Source organism: Vipera ursinii, assembly GCF_947247035.1.
Source record: "Vipera ursinii genome assembly, chromosome: Z".
NCBI classification, from domain to species: Eukaryota; Metazoa; Chordata; class Lepidosauria; order Squamata; family Viperidae; genus Vipera; species Vipera ursinii.
In genome coordinates this window covers 124,543,124-124,561,247 of record NC_139517.1, presented here as the reverse complement: position 1 = coordinate 124,561,247, position 18,124 = coordinate 124,543,124, and the positions used below count along the sequence as shown (strand labels likewise).

The 18,124-nt window shown below is 44.9% G+C and overlaps 1 protein-coding gene across 3 annotated transcripts in view; it reads left to right on the top strand.

Annotated features, from left to right (window-relative positions):
- OXSR1 (oxidative stress responsive kinase 1) overlaps positions 1-18,124 on the top strand; it is a 101,910-nt gene that overhangs the window by 72,560 nt on the left and 11,226 nt on the right. For all 3 annotated transcript variants that reach the window (XR_014494168.1, XM_083377000.1, XM_083376999.1), the window contains exons 9-14: positions 5,498-5,546; positions 6,244-6,309; positions 8,427-8,549; positions 12,265-12,300; positions 14,010-14,168; positions 17,737-17,801. Coding sequence is in view for 2 of the 3 variants with exons in the window: in XM_083377000.1 (XP_083233126.1) it covers positions 5,498-5,546; positions 6,244-6,309; positions 8,427-8,549; positions 12,265-12,300; positions 14,010-14,168; positions 17,737-17,801 (498 nt within the window). In the remaining variant the exon portion in view is untranslated. The remainder of the gene's footprint in view (positions 1-5,497; positions 5,547-6,243; positions 6,310-8,426; positions 8,550-12,264; positions 12,301-14,009; positions 14,169-17,736; positions 17,802-18,124) is intronic.

The following is an 18,124-nucleotide window of genomic DNA, read 5'->3' as shown; positions in this document are numbered from 1 at the left end:
ATGGGATGGGGTTTCCTGCTTGAGTTGGACTAGAAGACCTCCAAAATCCCTTCCGTTATTCATTAGGCTGTGCTGTGTACAGTTGAAATGATAATGTCATCTTATAATGCACACCATGTTTAAAAGCTATTGCAGAATTTCTGTGCCTTTGCGCAGTGTGCAACCAGTTCAATACTGTTTTTATTGCATACATTTCTGTGGTCCCAGCAATCATGGCTAAGAGGTTGAATTTGTATATATACATTTGCACAGCTTCAAGTGGCCAAGATTGGGAAATAGATTAGGCTATAATAGCAGATATATTGACATCAATAGAAGAGAATATTTGTAGCTCGGGGTTATTTATTTATTTATTTATTTTATTGTATTTATATACCGCCCTTTCCCGAAGGACTCAGGACGGTTTTCAGGGTGATTAAAACGAAAAATACAAAAGTTAAAAACAATTAAAAAAATTATATCAATCCCTGAACAAATAAAAACCCCAGTTAAAATTAAAATTAAAATTCTCAGCCTGGGCCAGAGAGCTCGAAGAGCCAGGTCTTCAGGTCCCGGCGGAATGAACGGAGGTCGGGGGCAGTCCTAAGCTCCACTGGCAGCTTATGCGCACCCACTGAGAAGGCCCTCCCCCTGGGTGTTATCCGCCAGCAATCTTTTACCGGCGGTGCCCTGAGAAGACCCTCCCTGTGGGAGCGCACTGGACGAAGGGAGCTTGATGCCGGCAGCAGGTGTTCCCTCAGATATCCCGGACCCAAGCCATTTAGGGCTTTATAGGTCATCACCAGCATCTTGAATCTCACCCGGAGGGCAACCGGGAGCCAATGCAGCTCACGGAGTAGAGGTGTTACATAGGAATATCGGGAAACCCCCATTACAACTCGCGCGGCCGCATTCTGCACCAGCTGAAGCCTCCGAGTGGTCCTCAAGGGCAGCCCCATGTAGAGAGCGTTGCAGTAGTCTAAACGGGAGGTCATGAGCGCATGAGTGACTGTGCGTAGGGCATCTCGGTCCAGATAGGGTCGCAACTGGCGCACCAGGCGAACCTGGGCAAAAGCCCCCCTGGTCATGGCTCCTATATGATCTTCAAAGTTGAGCCGGGAGTCAAGGAGGACGCCCAAGTTGCGAGCCCTATCAATGGGGGGTAACACCTCACACCCCATCGTTAAAGGTGGAATGGTCTGGTTAACCCGAGGTGCCGATATGCATAGCCACTCAGTCTTGGCAGGATTGAGACGAAGCCTGTTTCTCCCCATCCAGACATGGACCACCTCCAGGCAACGGGACATCATGGCGAGGTCATCGCTGGGTTGGTTCGGGGTGGAGAGAAAAAGTTGGGTATCATCAGCGTACTGATGATACCCCACCCCGAAACCACGAATGATCTCACCCAGCGGCTTCATATAGATGTTGAACAGGAGGGGCGAGAGAACCGACCCCTGAGGAACTCCACAAACAAGAGGCCTCGGGGTAGATCTCTGCCCTCCCGTCAACACCGACTGCGAGCAGCCCAGGAGATAGGAGGAGAACCACTGTAAAACGGTGCCTCCCACTCCCAACCCCCTGAGACGCCGCAGAAGGATACCATGGTCGATGGTATCAAAAGCCGCTGAGAGATCTAAAAGGACCAGGACAGAGGAACAACCCCTGTCCCGAGCCCGCCAGAGATCATTCACCAGCGCGACCAATGCCATCTCCATGCTGTATCCGGGCTTGAAACCCGATTGGTACGGGTCCAGATAATCAGTTTCCTCCAGGAACAGAGGAAGCTGATGCGCCACCATGCTCTCAACAGCCTTCGCCAGAAAGCGAAGGTTGAAGACTGGACGATAGTTATTTAAAACAGCCGGGTCCAGGACAGGCTTTTTGAGGAGGGGTCTCACCACCACCTCCTTCAAGGTGGCAGGGAAGACACCCTCCTTCAAAGAAGCAGTTATTACTGCCTGGAACCAGCCTCGTGTCTCCTCCCGGGCCGCATAAACCAGCCAGGAGGGGCATGGATCCAACAAACAGGTGGTGGTACTCAGCCTCCCCATGATCCTGTCCACATCATCAGGGGAAACAGGATCGAACTCAGTCCAGATAACATGCTCGAGACCGTCCGATTCCTCCCCGTCAGACTCTGCCCAGTCAGAGTCCAGACCGGCCCGGATCTGAGCGATTTTGTCCGCCAGATGATGACTAAACTCCTCAGCTCGTCCCTGTAAGGGATCCTCCCTCACCTCCTGGTTAAGGAGGGAGCAAGTCACCCTAAACAGGGCAGCCGGGCGATTATCTGTGGACACGATGAGGGCAGCGAAGTAATTAGACTTCGCCGTCCTCATTGCCGCAAGATAAGACCTTATAAAGGTTCTTAGCTGCAATCGGTCAGATTCGGATCGGCTGGACCTCCAACCGTTCTCTAGACCCCGTCTCTGACGCTTCATCTCCCGGAGCTTCGCAGAGAACCATGGAGCCCAACGGGATCTGCGCCGGGTCAGAGGTCACAAGGGTACAACACAGTCAAGTGCCCTGGTGGCCGCCCTTTCCCAGGCATCCACCAAGGCATCGACTGGGCTGTGGGTGAGGGCAATGGGTATAGACCCAAGCGCCATCTGGAACCGTTCCGGGTCCATTAGGTGCCTGGGGCGGAACCACCTGGTCGGTTCTGCAGCCCAGCGGCAGGGGGTGGCATAACGGAAGACCAGCCGCAGGAGATGGTGATCTGACCATGACAGGGGAACAATGGTTGGTGAACCCCCTCCCAGATCATCCAACCACTGTCCAGACAGGAACACCAGGTCGAGAGTGTGACCCCCCACATGAGTCGGGCCCTGAATCACTTGGATCAGGCCCATGGCCGTCATGGAAGCCATGAACTCCCAAGCTAACTCAGACGACCCTCCCAGTGAAGGCAAGTTGAAGTCCCCCAGAACTATAAGCCTGGGGAACTCCACCGCCAACCCTGAGAGGGTGTCGAGCAGCTCGGGCAGGGCTGTTGCCACACAGCTGGGCACCAGGTATGCGAGCAACAAGCCCAACTGAGCCCGAGGGCCACATCTGAGGAGGAGGTACTCACTCCCGGCCATCTGGACAATGGTGGTCTCCTGCGGGCATAAAGTCTCCCGGACAACCACCGCCACCCCACCACCACGGTGTAGCACACGGAAACCTGGAGGGCATAACTCGGTCAGAGGAACCCCTCCCTCCAAGCCCAACCAAGTCTCCATAATGCACGCCAGATCCGCACATTCCTCCTCAATCAAGTCCAGAATGAGGGGAGCCTTGTTAACGACGGATCTGGCGTTAAAATAAGCCAGCCTAAGCTCAGGGGCCTGATCACCCTCATCCCCAGGCAAAAGGGTGCTAACCGGAGGGTCGGAGCGCGCCACCGCACGCAGACAGCTAACCTTAAACTAAGGTTGAATTGCAGACTAGCGCTGATAATGTTTCCTGTTTGGGTAATGAAATATATGCAGGAAAATATCCAAGCACAGAGATCAAAACATTGAAACTTGGTAGTGTGCCCCTGTTCCCCTCTCTTATCCCAAAAAGATTCAGGAGGCAAATGTTTTGAGGGTTTTTTCCCCTCTCTCCTTCCTGTTTTTCTAGAGTAAGAAAATTAGTATAGCTAAACTCCAAATAATCATTTCTGCTACACAGCACATTTAAGCAGAATCATCTAGATACAGGTAGTCCTCACTTTACAGCAGTTCATTTAGTGACCATTCAAAGTTACAGTGGCACTGAAAAGTGTGACTTGTGACTGTTTTTCACACTTACGACCATTGCAGCATCCCCATGGTCATGTGATCAAAATTCAGACATTTTGACAACTGACTCATATTTATGATGGCTGCACTATGCCGGGGTCATGTGATCATTTTTTTGATACCTTCTGACGAGCAAAGTCAATAGAGAAGCCAGATGCACTTAACAATCGTGTCGTTCACTTTACAAGTGTGGCAAAAAAGGTCATAAAACGGAGCAAAACTCATTTGACAAATTTCTCTCTTAGCAACAGAAATTAGGGACTTATTATTTACATTTAAATTTATATACCGCCCTATTCCCGTAGGACTCAGGGCGGTTTACAGGGAAAATTAAAAGTTAAAATACATCATATACAATTAAAAACAATTAAAACTAAGATTAAATTAATCCTTGAACTTAACTAAAACCCCATTAATTAAAAATTAAAACCCCTCAGTCTGGGCCAGACAACTCAAAAAACCAAGTTTTCAAGTCCCTACGAAATGAGGGAAGGTCGGGGGCGGTCCTAAGCTCCGTGGGAAGCTGGTTCCAAAGGGCCGGCGCGCCCACAGAGAACGCCCTTCCCCTGGGGATAACCTGCCGGCATTCCTTAACCGGCAGTACCCTAAGAAGGCCCTCCCTGTGGGAGCGCACAGGACGATGGGAAGTTGATGCCGGCAGCAGGTGTTCCCTTAGATCAGGGGTGTCAAACTCAACTTCATTGAGGGCCGCATCAGCATTGCGGTTGCCCTCAGGGGGCCGGGTGGGTGTGGCCAGGGTGGGCGTGGCCTACTGGGTGGGCGTGGCTAGAGTGTGTATGGCCTACTGGGTGGGCGTGGTCAGCTCTACATCGTTCGCATCAAGGGTGCCTTTGGGGGCCTGGGCAGGAGTGGGACAGATCTGAGGGTCTCTGGCAGGAGGAGGGTCTCTGGGCCAGGGCCAAGGCAGTGGGGGCCGTTCCCTCAGTGTTTCCAGGATGGCTTCGCGGGCCACATGAAACCATTTCGCGGGCCGGATCCGGCCCCCGGGCCTTGTGTTTGACATGTCTGCCTTAGATAATTGTGGTTATAAATCGAGGGCTACCGATACAGAAGTTCAAAAAGGGAAAGCATATGCCACAAGCAAAGAACTCCAGAGGATTATAAGAGTGGGAAAGCATTGAGTAAGACAAATACATTATGATTGCCATTTGGAACTTACTGCCACAGGATGTTATTTCACATCCACTGAATAACTGCCTTACTGATATTTTACCATATGTTAGTTTTCAATGTTTGTTTGTCTCTGGTTCAGACTTTCTGAGATACGAGGTTGAGAAGTAAAGATACTTTGTGAAAACAGTCTGGGCCATGTGGTCTAGCAGAATAAAACAAGCTAAAGTATTGTCCTAATAACAAAATCCATCATATTTTTAAATGCTTTTAAATATTTACATCTGCTTCAAGTAAAATTCTGCGCAAATACATAAAATATATTATGCAGAAAACGCTTATCTCACTATGGTGAGTGATTACACAGGCTTGCTAATTAATTGCCTCACTTTGCCAAAAAAAAACCCCAACAACCCACCATTTTTATTCAGAATTAATATCTCGCTTGTTTCTTTTTCCTCTAGTCTGTGAATTGAAATGTACAAACTGTGGAAAGCACCATCTGTCCTGATTTGAGTTCTTATTGTGGGTGACTCTCCTATATGAAATATAAAAGGTTCTTTTAAAATTCCTGCAATATACTATAGGTTTAAGAAACTTCTTTTTTCTGTCCATAGACCTACCGCAGCTGAACTCCTAAGACACAAATTTTTCCAGAAAGCAAAGGTAGGATTCCTGACTGATGTAGTCATCTACCAACTTGGATGTTGGAGAAATTTATTTATAGACAAGGAATAATCTTGATATTTTTTTTTACATTCTTGTAAGCTGCCCATAGTCACTTGATAGTGAGATGGGTGACATACAAATTTTAATAATTTATCAGAGGTTTGCCCCAACTTCCATCCACCCAATGACACATTTGCTTCTCATTTAAGATTTAAGATCTATTCTGATTTTGCTACCCACAAAAATGATGATCCATGTGAAACTGTCCGTCTTCCTTGATTCCGTTGAGTTCACCCTGGTTACTTTTGAGCCAGATTAACAGTTTGTTTAATCACTCTAAATATAACTGCTTTATCATTCCGTTTTGGGCAACTTTAGTTTTTACTGTGGTCTCTAGTGGAAAAATAAAATAAAATTGCATGTCCAGTGACAGAGCATGTTACTATTCGCCTGGAGATTATGTTATTTTTTAATACATTGCCTTCTTAGCTCTTTGTGTCAAAGGCATTTTTATTCAGTGTCATATAACTAAACCATTTTTCTCTCTATCTCCTTTGCAAGAAGCTGTAGGGGAATATGCAGTTTGAGTGCAATAGAGTTGGGTGGCTGGTCAGTTCACTAAATAACAATAAACAGTAGCTTTTGAAGAGCATAACTGTAAGCACTGATGGATTTGTTCCTTTTTCTTTTGCAGAATAAAGAATTTTTACAAGAAAAAATGTTGCAGAGAGCCCCAACTATCACTGAAAGAGCCAGGAAGGTACAAAGTAAAGTGGAAATCCGCATAAAAATGGTTCTATAAAATTTCTTGCAGCTTCTCATAGTGTATAGCTTGCCTGCAGCCTGAGAAACAGGGAACATAATTCTGACCGAGTTCACATAACTTAAAGAAATTTAGTTCCTCCTGCTTTAAAAGCAGTTGGTCAGCATCCTTGGTAGGAATATAGTTATTGTTGTGATTCAGGGTCAGCCTGTGGGTTTGGCAGTTGGGTCGGATGATTCAGAGGAGGAGGAGGAGGAGGGGGGTGTTGAAGATCTTGCTGATGAGAGCCCTCAGCCAGGCCCCTCCCACCTGGTCACGACGCAGACCCAGCTGTGTGAGCCTGACAGCGTGGATGAAGATGACCCACAGCTGGCCCTGTTCAAGGACGCCCAACGCAGGAGGCAGTCAATCAGGAGTAAACAGAGGAAGGCAATGGGGCACCTCGGAAAGAGGCAGAGAGAAGTCACGCCCTGAACTGTATAAAAGGGGAATGCGTGGGAGGGCTGGTTTGCTGAAGGCAACCACTTGAATAGTTCCTTTTTCATGGTTCGTGTCTTGTTCTGTTTGCTTTTGTATCCATAAATTTGGCAGGCTTAGTTCCAGCCTCTTGCCTTCTTGTAAAAGGGGTTGTCCCTGCCTTTTCTGCAGGGCCGGTAGCAGGCTGGTACAGAACAGTTATATCCGAGCTGAAATGGCAGGTTTGAGTCTCTGATAACAAGCGAGACAGTTGAGTTAAAGAAAGAAAACATTGGCTTCTGTTGTTAACTTGTTAGGTGAACAGCAAATATTCAGTATTCTTCCGAAGGTGTTTTTCCCCCCAAAAGGCAACTGGACTTTCTTGGTATTTTCTTTGAAAACATTTTGCTTCTCTTCCATTTACATATTTTGCCCTCATATACTGTATGGGAACAATAGTGAAACAGTTTCATAAATTAATCAGTGTCCCTTTGCTTGTTTTATTGTGTGGCTTAATTTGCTGGCAGATTGGATGCAAATTTGTCCTTCTGTGGATATATAGGTACATCGTTTATTGCAAAGACTAAAATATTCAAGCTGTATATAAATTAGTTTTAAATATAGGCTGTGGCTGTATTGATGGCTTCTTCAGTGCCATTCTGTTTCCTCTTTTTTCCTGCTTGGTTGGATAGAAGGCATAACCAAAAAATATGGCAATGCTTTTATAGCCATATTGATTTCTGAATGGATTGCTCTGTCAGATGCTGTGTTTCTATTTTTGTTTCTACACAAGATAGCAAAATTTGTAGGAAGTGCACCTTATTTTGGCTTTATCAAAGCTTTAAAGGAGATGCAATGAGACTGTAAAGGCAGTCCTTGACTTACAACCATTTGAAATTACAGTGATGCCAAGGTCCTTGTCCTTGCAATTGCTATAATGTAGTCACATGTTCAAAATTTGGGCATTTGGCAACCAGCAAATACAGGTAGTCCTCAACTTGCGAACACAATTGGGCCCAAAATTTATGTTGCTAAATGAGACATTTGTTAAGTGAATTTTGCCCCATTTTGCGACATTTCTTGCCACAGTTGTTAAGTGAATCACTGCAGTTGTGAAGTTAGCAACATGGTTGTTAAGTGAATCTGGCTTCCCTGCTGACTTCGCTTGTCAGAAGGTTGCAAAAGGGGATCGCATGACATCGGGACACTGCGATCGTCATAAATATGAACCAGTTGCCAATCATCTGAATTTTGACCACATGATCATGGGGATGCTGCAGTGACCATTAAGTGTGAAAAGTGGGCATAAGTCAATGCCATTGTGATTTTTCAGTGCTGTTGTAACTTTGAACGGTCACTAAAGGAACCGTTGTAAGTCGAGGACTCCCTGTATTTACAATGATCTCATGGTCCTGTGATCATCATCTGCGACCTTTTCAGGGAGCTTCCAATAAACAAAATCAATGGAGGAAGCTGGAGTCACTCGACGTGATTTACCCAACAACCACCCACCATGGCCAAAAAGGTCATAAAATCAGGTGTGACTCAATGAACAACCACAGTGCTCGTTAACAGTTGTTCACAGTTGTGGCCGTGACTCGAGAGCTGCCTGCACAACCCTGAGCAGAACTGCATTGTTACACATTTGAGTTTTGCAGGTCAGAAGAGTCCCTGGTTCCAGCGGACGACTTCATAAGACCGAAGACGGCGGCTGGGAATGGAGCGATGATGAACTAGACGAAGAAAGCGAAGAGGGCAAAGCGGCAATTTCACAGCACAGGGTGGGAGTCAATTTCACTTTTTAAAATATTTAGAGTACAGTTTCCCATTGAATTCATATCTTGGTGCTCTCTGAGCATGGCTGTCTTCTTGCAGACCTTTCATTATGCAACTAGATGGCGGCGCCTGGAATGGCTGCGGCCGCATTGGCTCTTGAAGGCGAATAGTTTTGGGAGGGATAGTAAGGGCTATAGGCCACATGATCAGGAAGATTTTAATGTGTTTGAGCAACATGGTAGAACTAAGGTAACATACGACCGACAATCTTTGCTGGCCTGGCGAGTTTCTAGTTGTTTTGGAACTGTTGGTGAGACCGTTAAAAGTCGTTGGCGCTGTTTGAATTTGTTCTGCCAGCAGCAAGATCTGACTGCTGGCCCAGTGATGGATTCTACTGCAAATCAGGGCTGTTTCCAGAGGAGGCAGAGAGGACCTGGAGCTTATGGAGCAAAGGAACTGGATGAGGCTGTCGGCAGGCCCAGAGGAAGAGAGAGAGGCTTTTGGAGGAGTTGGTGGCGGCGGCAGCAGTGTGCTCCAGGGGCGAAAAGAAGCAAGGCTCTTAAAGGAAAAGGTGGAAGAGTCAGGATCATAAAAAGGAAAGAAGGCGAGGTTGTCAGAATACAAGCGAATTTGAGGGCTAATCCACATGGAGCCCCATTTCCATCTGTCCTGTTTGCCATCGTTCACTCCCTAGAGACTAAAATGGACAATGTGAAATTTGAGCGGGCCCCGAACGAGGAGTGTATATCGGAGGTGGTGACCCTTTGAGAGCTGTATGCAACGAAATTTCATTTTGATGTATGCCGATTGGTGTACATTCAAAGTGACAATAAAGTTATCATTATAAAGTTATCATCATTAGGTAACATCATCGGTACTAAAAGTGCAAACCCTATTCCTTATTGGCACTGATGATGTTACCTAGTCGGATAATGAAATGTCTGCAGGAAAACAGCCAAGCACAGACAGTGACCCCATAGTTCTCCTCCCTTCTCCTCTTCCTCCTGCCCACTCCACAAACTCCACTCCCTTGTAGCACTGATACCACCTAGTTGAGTCATCAAATCTGCAAGAAAACAACCAAGCTCAGAGACCATCCATCATTTCAACCCTGAGCTACAAATATTCTCCTTCATTGATGCTTTGTATTACTGTCTTCCTGGTCTAATGCATATCTTTCTGGCAATAGGAACAGTTAGAAACGGTAGACAGGACTTATGCCGATTACATGATTTATAGATTTCATCATCTCAGTTACCTGTTCTTTTCAACAACTGTGTCTAATTGCTGTAATATTTTAATATTACATTTAGTAATTGTGTTTTAATATTTATTTAATATTTTATCTCATGTATTGTAATGGCTCCATATTATGAACGTATATTTGTGTTTGTATGCGTAATGCGTTTTATTAGTGTGGTTGTATCAGTGTTTGCATGATGTCTCTCTAGATGCCATATGCTAAATAAATAAACATTTGAGTCTAATATTTTTGCCAGTAGAAAATACTGGCCATTCTTAATTTTTTTATGGAGATGCATGGGAAAATTTCCTACACTTATAAAGATTCTTTGTGAATCCATTGTGCCAACCTTCCCTATTTGATGTAGTCTAGAACCAAAATGAGAGTTGTTTTGAGAGAATTGCAATGTCCAATCTTTGCTGTGGGTTGGTTATCAGGATACTATGCATACACAAATTTTTTCTCTCGCAATATGCTTCGGGATTTCGTTTCCCCCAGCAGAGGTCCTTCTGACCACAATATTGTTCTCCAATCTGGTAAAACAAACCCTGAAATTTTTTAAAGGCAGCTCCCTCTCCCCCCCCCCCCAAAGACTGATTTCTTTTTAGCATTCATAGACATGGCATGCTTATACTGTAACTCTCGTAATTATTAAAATTATTAATTATTGAAAGCAATTAATAAACCAGTTTATATCCTTCTGCCCATCTCCCCCCTTTATTTTATGTATGTAAAGCTGTCAGAACTCAGCACTTTGAATTTCTTCTTGCCTCAGGAAGAAATAATGGATTTTAAATGTTTTTGTTCACATGAAGATATTTTTTTGTAAGTCTGATGACTCTCTGTGCTCTGTTCAGGATTTCACCATATGAAATTGAAATTTAGTAAAAGTTTGACTGAGATACCGCATTACCCCCAAATAGATTTCATGTGTTGGCATCCACAGGATGAGGTCCAAAAAAGTCAAGATGATGACCACATCAATGCCGTAGAGGTCCATTGTTTATGTCCATTGTACATAAAAAAATGAGCAGACAGCACTGTTGTGGCTGCCATCTTGAATTTTTTGACCATACTATGCCTATATAGGTGAGTCCACTTGACTTCTTGTTTCTCTTATGAACCTGATTGTGAGCTTCAGGCAAACATCTCAATTCTTGCTTCTTTTATTTTAAGATATAATCATACCTGCCTATAATACAGGTAGTCCTTGATTTGTGATCGGTTACTTAGTGACTTTCAAAGTTACGATGGATCCCCCCAAAACCTAGTTGCGATCCAGTTATGATGGTCACACACACACACACACACACACACCCTTTCCATGGACTCATGACACACTTTGAGAACTCAGCAACAAACACACGGTCATGCGACTGTGTTTATGGCAGTTTGAGTGAACTATGGGTTTGCTTAAAGATTGTAGTGTTCACTTAATGACCACCGCGAATAAGGTCATAAAATTGGATTGGTCACATGGGTGATCTGATTTACAACAATCATGACTTATAACCCTAATAGGCAAGCTTAATTGTGATCATAACCTGAGGACTACCTGTATTGCAAGACTCTTGAAAGCATGGCAAGGAATTTAGAACTTGTTTAGAGCTGTAAAGCTTTGTAAGAATCATTGAGATGATGGATATTATTGAGGGTCTGAAACCTGGAGGTAAACTTCCCCCTTTTCAAAGAGCAGTTTCAAGTCCCTTTTTGGGAAATATCCAAAATAGAAAATTTTCCTTGGTCAAAATATGCTACTGTGACCATTGCAAAATTATCCAATCCAATGTTTTTCAGATCATCTAAAAAAAATAGAAGCAAAAAGCACATTGCAGTTGTGTGTTATTATATTTGTCAGGGAATTGCATAGAAGGTGTCCAAATGGAGTCAAGAGACGCTGACAGGAACTTGTAGTTTTATATAAATAAATATATTTTGCAGCTGTATATACAGCAAAAAGATAGGCAGGCAAACTGGAGCATCATGAGGTAAATAAATCACAGATCACACGGGGGGGGGGAAAGGTGGGAAAAAAGGAAAACGCCCCCTCCACACTCACAGTGACCAATCACAGCGTAGATTGCCCCACGCAGGAGCCCGCCCTCTCCAATCAATCAACTTTTGAGTTCTGGCTCACTGCACAATCCCACTGCTCCAGCTACTAAATTTGAATATCTTTACATATTGCCTGCACATTTCCAACTTTCAGTTAAAAAATAATAATAATCCATAAATCAGAGTTATTAGCAGCCTTGTGTATCTTCAGATAACAATTTACCAGAATCAAGTATATTAACGCCCATGCAGCTCAGTGACACTTTCACATAGATTGATTTCCAAGGCACCCTGAATAGCCTAGGGTGTTTCTATTTCTCCAAGATTAATTGAAACTTGTCATAAAAACTGCACTGTCCTATTCTGCCCTAAACAGTTATGACGTTGTACACTAATCACGTCTCTTTTTTTTTCACTTTTAGTCTCCCAGAGTGAAAGAATCCTTACAGAACTCTGAGGTAACTTGTGAATCATGTACATTATATTAGAAATGCCCACTAACGCAGGGGTTTCCTGCTTTACTGGAGGATTTAAGGTGTGTGGATTTCCTGGCTGGAGAATTGTGTAAGTTGAAGTCCACCCGTTGCCAAGGTTGGCAACCCCTGCATTATAGTATTATGCATCTGTTTGTATAATAGAATAACTTGGAGCTGAATTGTTTTCAAAATTGATTAATTATGTGCCGTCAAGTTACTACCAAGGTGTAGCAACCACATAAGGAGAACTTCCCCAGCATGATCTGTCTCTAACTTGGTTCTTCAGATCTTTCCAGCCCCCATTTCTGATGAGTCTATCCATCTTTCTGTTTCCTTCCTTCCTTCCTTCCTTCCTTCCTTCCTTCCTTCCTTCCTTCCTTCCTTCCTTCCTTCTTCCTTCCTCCCTCCCTCCCTCCCTCCCTCCCTCCCTCCCTCCCTCCCTCCCTCCCTCATTTATCCATCCATCCATCCATTCATTTTTTTTCCAGCGTTATAGACATATTCAGCAAGAGGCAGCTTTGCATTCGTTGTTGGGTCATGTGCTAGCAAATTAGGGTTGACTCTTAGTGACCACATGGGCCAGACATGTCAAACACAAGGCCCGGGGGCCGGTTCCGGCCCGCAAAGTGGTTTCATGCGGCCCGCGAAGCCATCCTGGAAACAGGGAGGGAACGGTCCCCACTGCCTTGGCCCTGGCCCAGAGACCCTCCTTCTGCCAGAGACCCTCAGATCTGTCCCACTCCTGCCCAGGCCCCCATAGGCACCCTTGATGCCAACGAGGTAGAGCTGGCCACGCCCACCCAGTAGGCCATACACACTCTAGCCACGCCCACCCAGGCCACACCCACCCCGGCCCCCTGAGGGCAACTGCAATGCTGATGCGGCCCTCAATGAAATTGAGTTTGACACCCCTGACATAGGCAGACCTTATCCAAGATGTTCTGTTCCCAGTCTGGTGCTTCAGATTTTCCAATGGTGTACTATGGCTGCTTTAGTTGACTATGTCTACCTTACTCTTGGTCATCCTCCCCCCCTTTTTTTTTCATCCTTCCTTTCGTCCTGTCCTCCGCAGTATGGTGGATTTTTCAGATCCTGGGTCTTTGATGCATAACCACCTCTTAAGGATGCTTCACTGGTTTTCTTGCACATTGCAGAGAGTTACAAATCTGGTCCCTTTGAATTCTGCAATTCTGTGATAATGCCCACACTTTTGCTGGTTGTACAAATGCTATTTGGGCTTCAGATTCACTGATATTTTTTTCGTTGGTGAAGATCCACCATTTGTATCCTATGCAGCTAGTCCTCGACTTACAACAGTTCATTTAGTGACCATTCAAAGCTACAACGCCATTGAAAAAAAGAGACATAACTATTTTTAAAACTTAACAACCATTGCAGCATCTCCGTGGTCATGTGATCAAAATTCGGCCATTTGGCAACTGATTTGTTTCAGTGTCCCGGGGTCACGTGATCCTCTTTTGCGACCTTCTGACAAGCAAAGTCAGTGGGGAACTTAACAGCTGCAGTGATTCACTTAATAACTGTGGCAAGAAAGGTCACGAAATGGGGCAAAAATTAAATGTTTTGCTTAGCAACAGAAATTTGGGGCTCAGTTGTGGTCATAAGTCGAGGACTATCTGTATTGTGTGGTAGTATTTCATTCATTCATTCATTCATGTATTTTATTACAGCTGTTTCCATCAGCTGAGCCAACCGGCCCTTTGCTCAACCTCCAAGACCAGCCTGCTGCTCAACTACCTCAGCCTGCAGGTCAAGTTCCTGCACAACTTCCTGTTGCTGCCTCTGGTCCAGCTTCTCAGACCCCGGCACCAGCTCCTTCAGCAGCACAGGTAAGGCCCACGGGGAAGCTTAAAAGACAAAGGTAAAGGCTTCCCCAGTCCAGTCATGTCCAACTCTAGCAGGCGGTCATCATCTCCATTTCTTAGCCGAGAGAGCCAGCGTTGTCTGAAGACGCTTATGTGGTCATGTGGCCAGTGTGGCTAAACGCCGAGGCGCACTGAGCGCTGTTAATATTTCTCATCGCTGTGGAACCTGTTTATCTACTCGCATTTGCGTGCTTTCAAGATGCTAAGTGGGCAGAAGCAGGGACAAGTAATTAGAGCTCATCCCGTCATGTGACGCTCAGGTCTTGAACCCAGGCTGTCAGCTGACAAGCTCAGCATCTTTAACCACTGAGCCATCATGCCTTAATGGCTTCCCAAATGAAAAGGGAAAAGTGGTTTCAAATCTGCTGGATGAATTTCTTCTAAATAATTCCAAGCTTCCATTTAGAAACTGTTTCAGATAATCCCCGATTTACAATCGGTTTCTTAACAACTGTTCAAACTTACGACGGACTCCCTCTCAAAGCTGTTTACGACCCATTTTTTAAGTTTTGATGGCCACACTCCCCCATGGCCACATTATCACATTTTGGGCACTTGGCCACTAGCTCACCTTTATGGCTGTTTATAGCATCGCATGACCATTGTTTGCAATTTTTCTGCCAGTCACTGGCATTTACCTCCAGTTTCCAGCGGGGGAAAAAATGTGATATTTTTCTGCCACTCTGAACAGCTGCTAAAGGTGGCCATTCCTGCCGATTTTGACTGAACAACTTTGATAGTAGTAGTAGTAGTAATAATAGTAGTAATAGTAATAGTTGTAGTAGTACTACAGGTAATCCTCGCTTAACAACCCTAATTGGAACCAGCAACTCCATTGCTAAGTGAAGTGGTCGTTAAGCAAAACAATATGTGATCAACCCTGTTTAGCTACAGTACTCCTGATTGTGGTCATTAACTAATCATTTACAATCACTAAGCAAGATATCATGTGATCAGGACTTGCAACTTCCTGCCAGCTACCCCATTGACTGTGCTTGTTAGAAACTGCCTGGGAAGGTCACCAATGGTTATCATGTGACCATGAAATGTTGTAAACAGTTGTAAATGTGCAATCCATTGCTAAATGTCCAATTCATCATGTGACCAAGGGAAAGATGTAAATGCGAGGATCAGTCCCAAGTCCCCTTTTTCAATGCCTCCATAACTTCAAACAGGCGCTAAATGAATGATCATTAATCAAGGAACTATTTGTAGTAGTATAATAAACAAATTTGTCTTCTGCAGACTCCTGCCAGATTCATAATGCAATATAAAGACAGTTCTCGACTTACGACTACAACTGAGCCCAAAATTTCTGTTGTTAAGCAAGACAGTTGTTAAGTGTGTTTTGCCCCACTTTACGACTTTTCTTGCCACAGCTGTTAAATGAAGCACTGAAGTTGTTAAGTTAGTCACATGGTTGTTAATTGAATCTGGCTTCCCCACTGACTTGGCTTGTTAGAAGGTCGCACGAGGGGATCACATGACCCTGGACACTGCAACCGTCATAAATATGAGTCAATTTGCTAAGTGTCTGAATTTTGATCACGTGACTATGGGGATGCTGCAACGGTCGTAAATATGAGAAGTCATAGGTCATTTTTTCCCCCAGTGCTGTTGTAACTTTGAACAATCAGTAAATGAATGGTTGTAAGTCAAGGACTATCTGATATGAAACCAACCTTCCAAATAACAACATCAGTAACAAAAAATAATTATTTTTATAAAAGACTGGAAAGTTCTAATTACATGGTATACAACTGCTGCTCCTCCCCTTCTTTTCCATTGATAATTAGGATTTTAATTTCCATTGGTCCCAGCTCACGCAGAGCTTTCTGGCATTTTGGGATAGCTGGCATAGCTTGACTATTATTTTACTCTGCACTAATGGATTCTGAGCAGCCTGGCTACTTTCTGTTCACTCTGAGTGGGCCTTCTGAAGGATCTGTTAAAAACCAAATTAATAATAATAATTTAATTTAATTTTAATTTTATTTTATTAGATTTATATACCGCCCTTTCCCGAAGGACTCAGGGCGGTTTACAGGGTATTTTAAAATCACACCAATACAAAATACAAAAGTTAAAAAACAATTAAAAAGATTAAATTATCCCTGAAAATAAAACCCCCAGTTAAAAATTCTCAGCCTGGGCCGGAGAGCTCAAAGAGCCAAGTCTTCAGGACCCGGCGGAATGAACGCAGGTCAGGGGCAGTCCTGAGCTCCACGGGCAGCTGGTTCCAGAGGGCAGGCACACCCACAGAGAAGGCCCTCCCCCGGGTGTTATCCGCCGGCAATCTTTTACCGGCGGCACCCTGAGAAGACCCTCCCTGTGTGAGCGCACTGGACGAAGGGAACTTGATGCTGGCAGCAGGTGTTCCCTCAGATATCCCGGACCCAAGCCGTTCAGGGCTTTATAGGTCATCACCAGCACCTTGAATCTCACCCGGAGGGCAACCGGAAGCCAATGCAGCTCGCGGAGTAGAGGTGTTACATGGGAGTATCGGGAAACCCCCATCACAACTTGCACGGACGCATTCTGCACCAGTTGAAGCCTCTGAGTGGTCCTCAAGGGCAGCCCCATGTAGAGAGCGTTGCAGTAGTCTAAACAGGAGGTCACGAGCGCATGAGTGACTGTGCGTAGGGCATCTCGGTCCAGATAGGGTCGCAACTGGCACACCAGGCGAACCTGGGCAACCCCCCTCCCTGGTCACGGCTCCTATATGGTCTTCAAAGTTGAGCCGGGAGTCCAGGAGGATGCCCAAGTTGCGTTATAATAATAATCAAGGTTCTTTCAGTGCCAAAGGTTAGAATACGTCAGATCACGCACTGCAGCGAAAGGACAAAATAAATAAGTCCTGTGTGGTGATAGGGCATCAGGGTCAAAATCCAGATAGGTTGAGAAGACAGAACAAGAAAATCCGTTCCTGAATATTCTTCCTAATTTTATGGATTGACCAGAAGCTGGGCAAAAACCATTAAAAGTCAGGGAAGTTTTCATTTGGGTTCAGTTGAGGACCACCTGGTTTATTTCTCAACCTGCCTCTGAGATGGTCAACTTAGTCTCTTAATTCTTTGGGAAAATAAATATATCATTACAGGTAATCCTTGACTATTTGTTTAGTGAATGTTCAGAGTTACAGTGGCAATGACCGGTTTTTCACACTTACTACCATTGCAGCATCCCCATGGTCACATGATCAGAATTCAGGTGCTTGGAAACTGGAATGTACTTATGACGGTTGCAGTGTCCGTGGAATCATGTGATCACAACTTCCCAGGCGGCTTTCAACAAGCAGAGTCAATGAGGAAAGCCAGATTTGTTTAACATGATTCACTTAACAACTGCAATAAACACTTAACAACCGTGACAAAAAAAGGTCGTAAAATTGGACATGGATCACTTAACGACTGTCTTTCTTAGCAGTGGGAAGTTTGGGTTCAGTTGTGATCATAAGGGCAGGACTGCCTGTTTAACTCTTTGCTTTCATGGATTAAAAAAAATAATCTTTTTTTTTCCCTCTTTCGTTAAGGCACCCCCCGCACCTACAGCACAAGAAGAGCCCAAAATTCCAATAAGTCTCGTTCTACGATTAAGGTAAGGACCTACGTGTAGGCATGAGAGAAAGCTAATCCAGTCTAGGGGTGGATGGTGCTGGAGTAAGCATAAGAAGACCCATGTTTTGATGATGATGTTATCCATTCAGTCGTGTCCAACTCTTGGTGATTCTGTGGGCCTTGTCTCTCCACAACTCCCAATCTTGCACTGATTCTTTGAATTATTCTGTGTTCTCACGGGTGTCAAACTCGATCGTATCACGCAACGTATTGTGACGTAACGCGACATTTTTTGCCTTTGCAGAGCTGGGGTGGGGCGTGGCCTGTGTGTGATGCATCCGGCCCGCGGGCTGCCACTTTGTT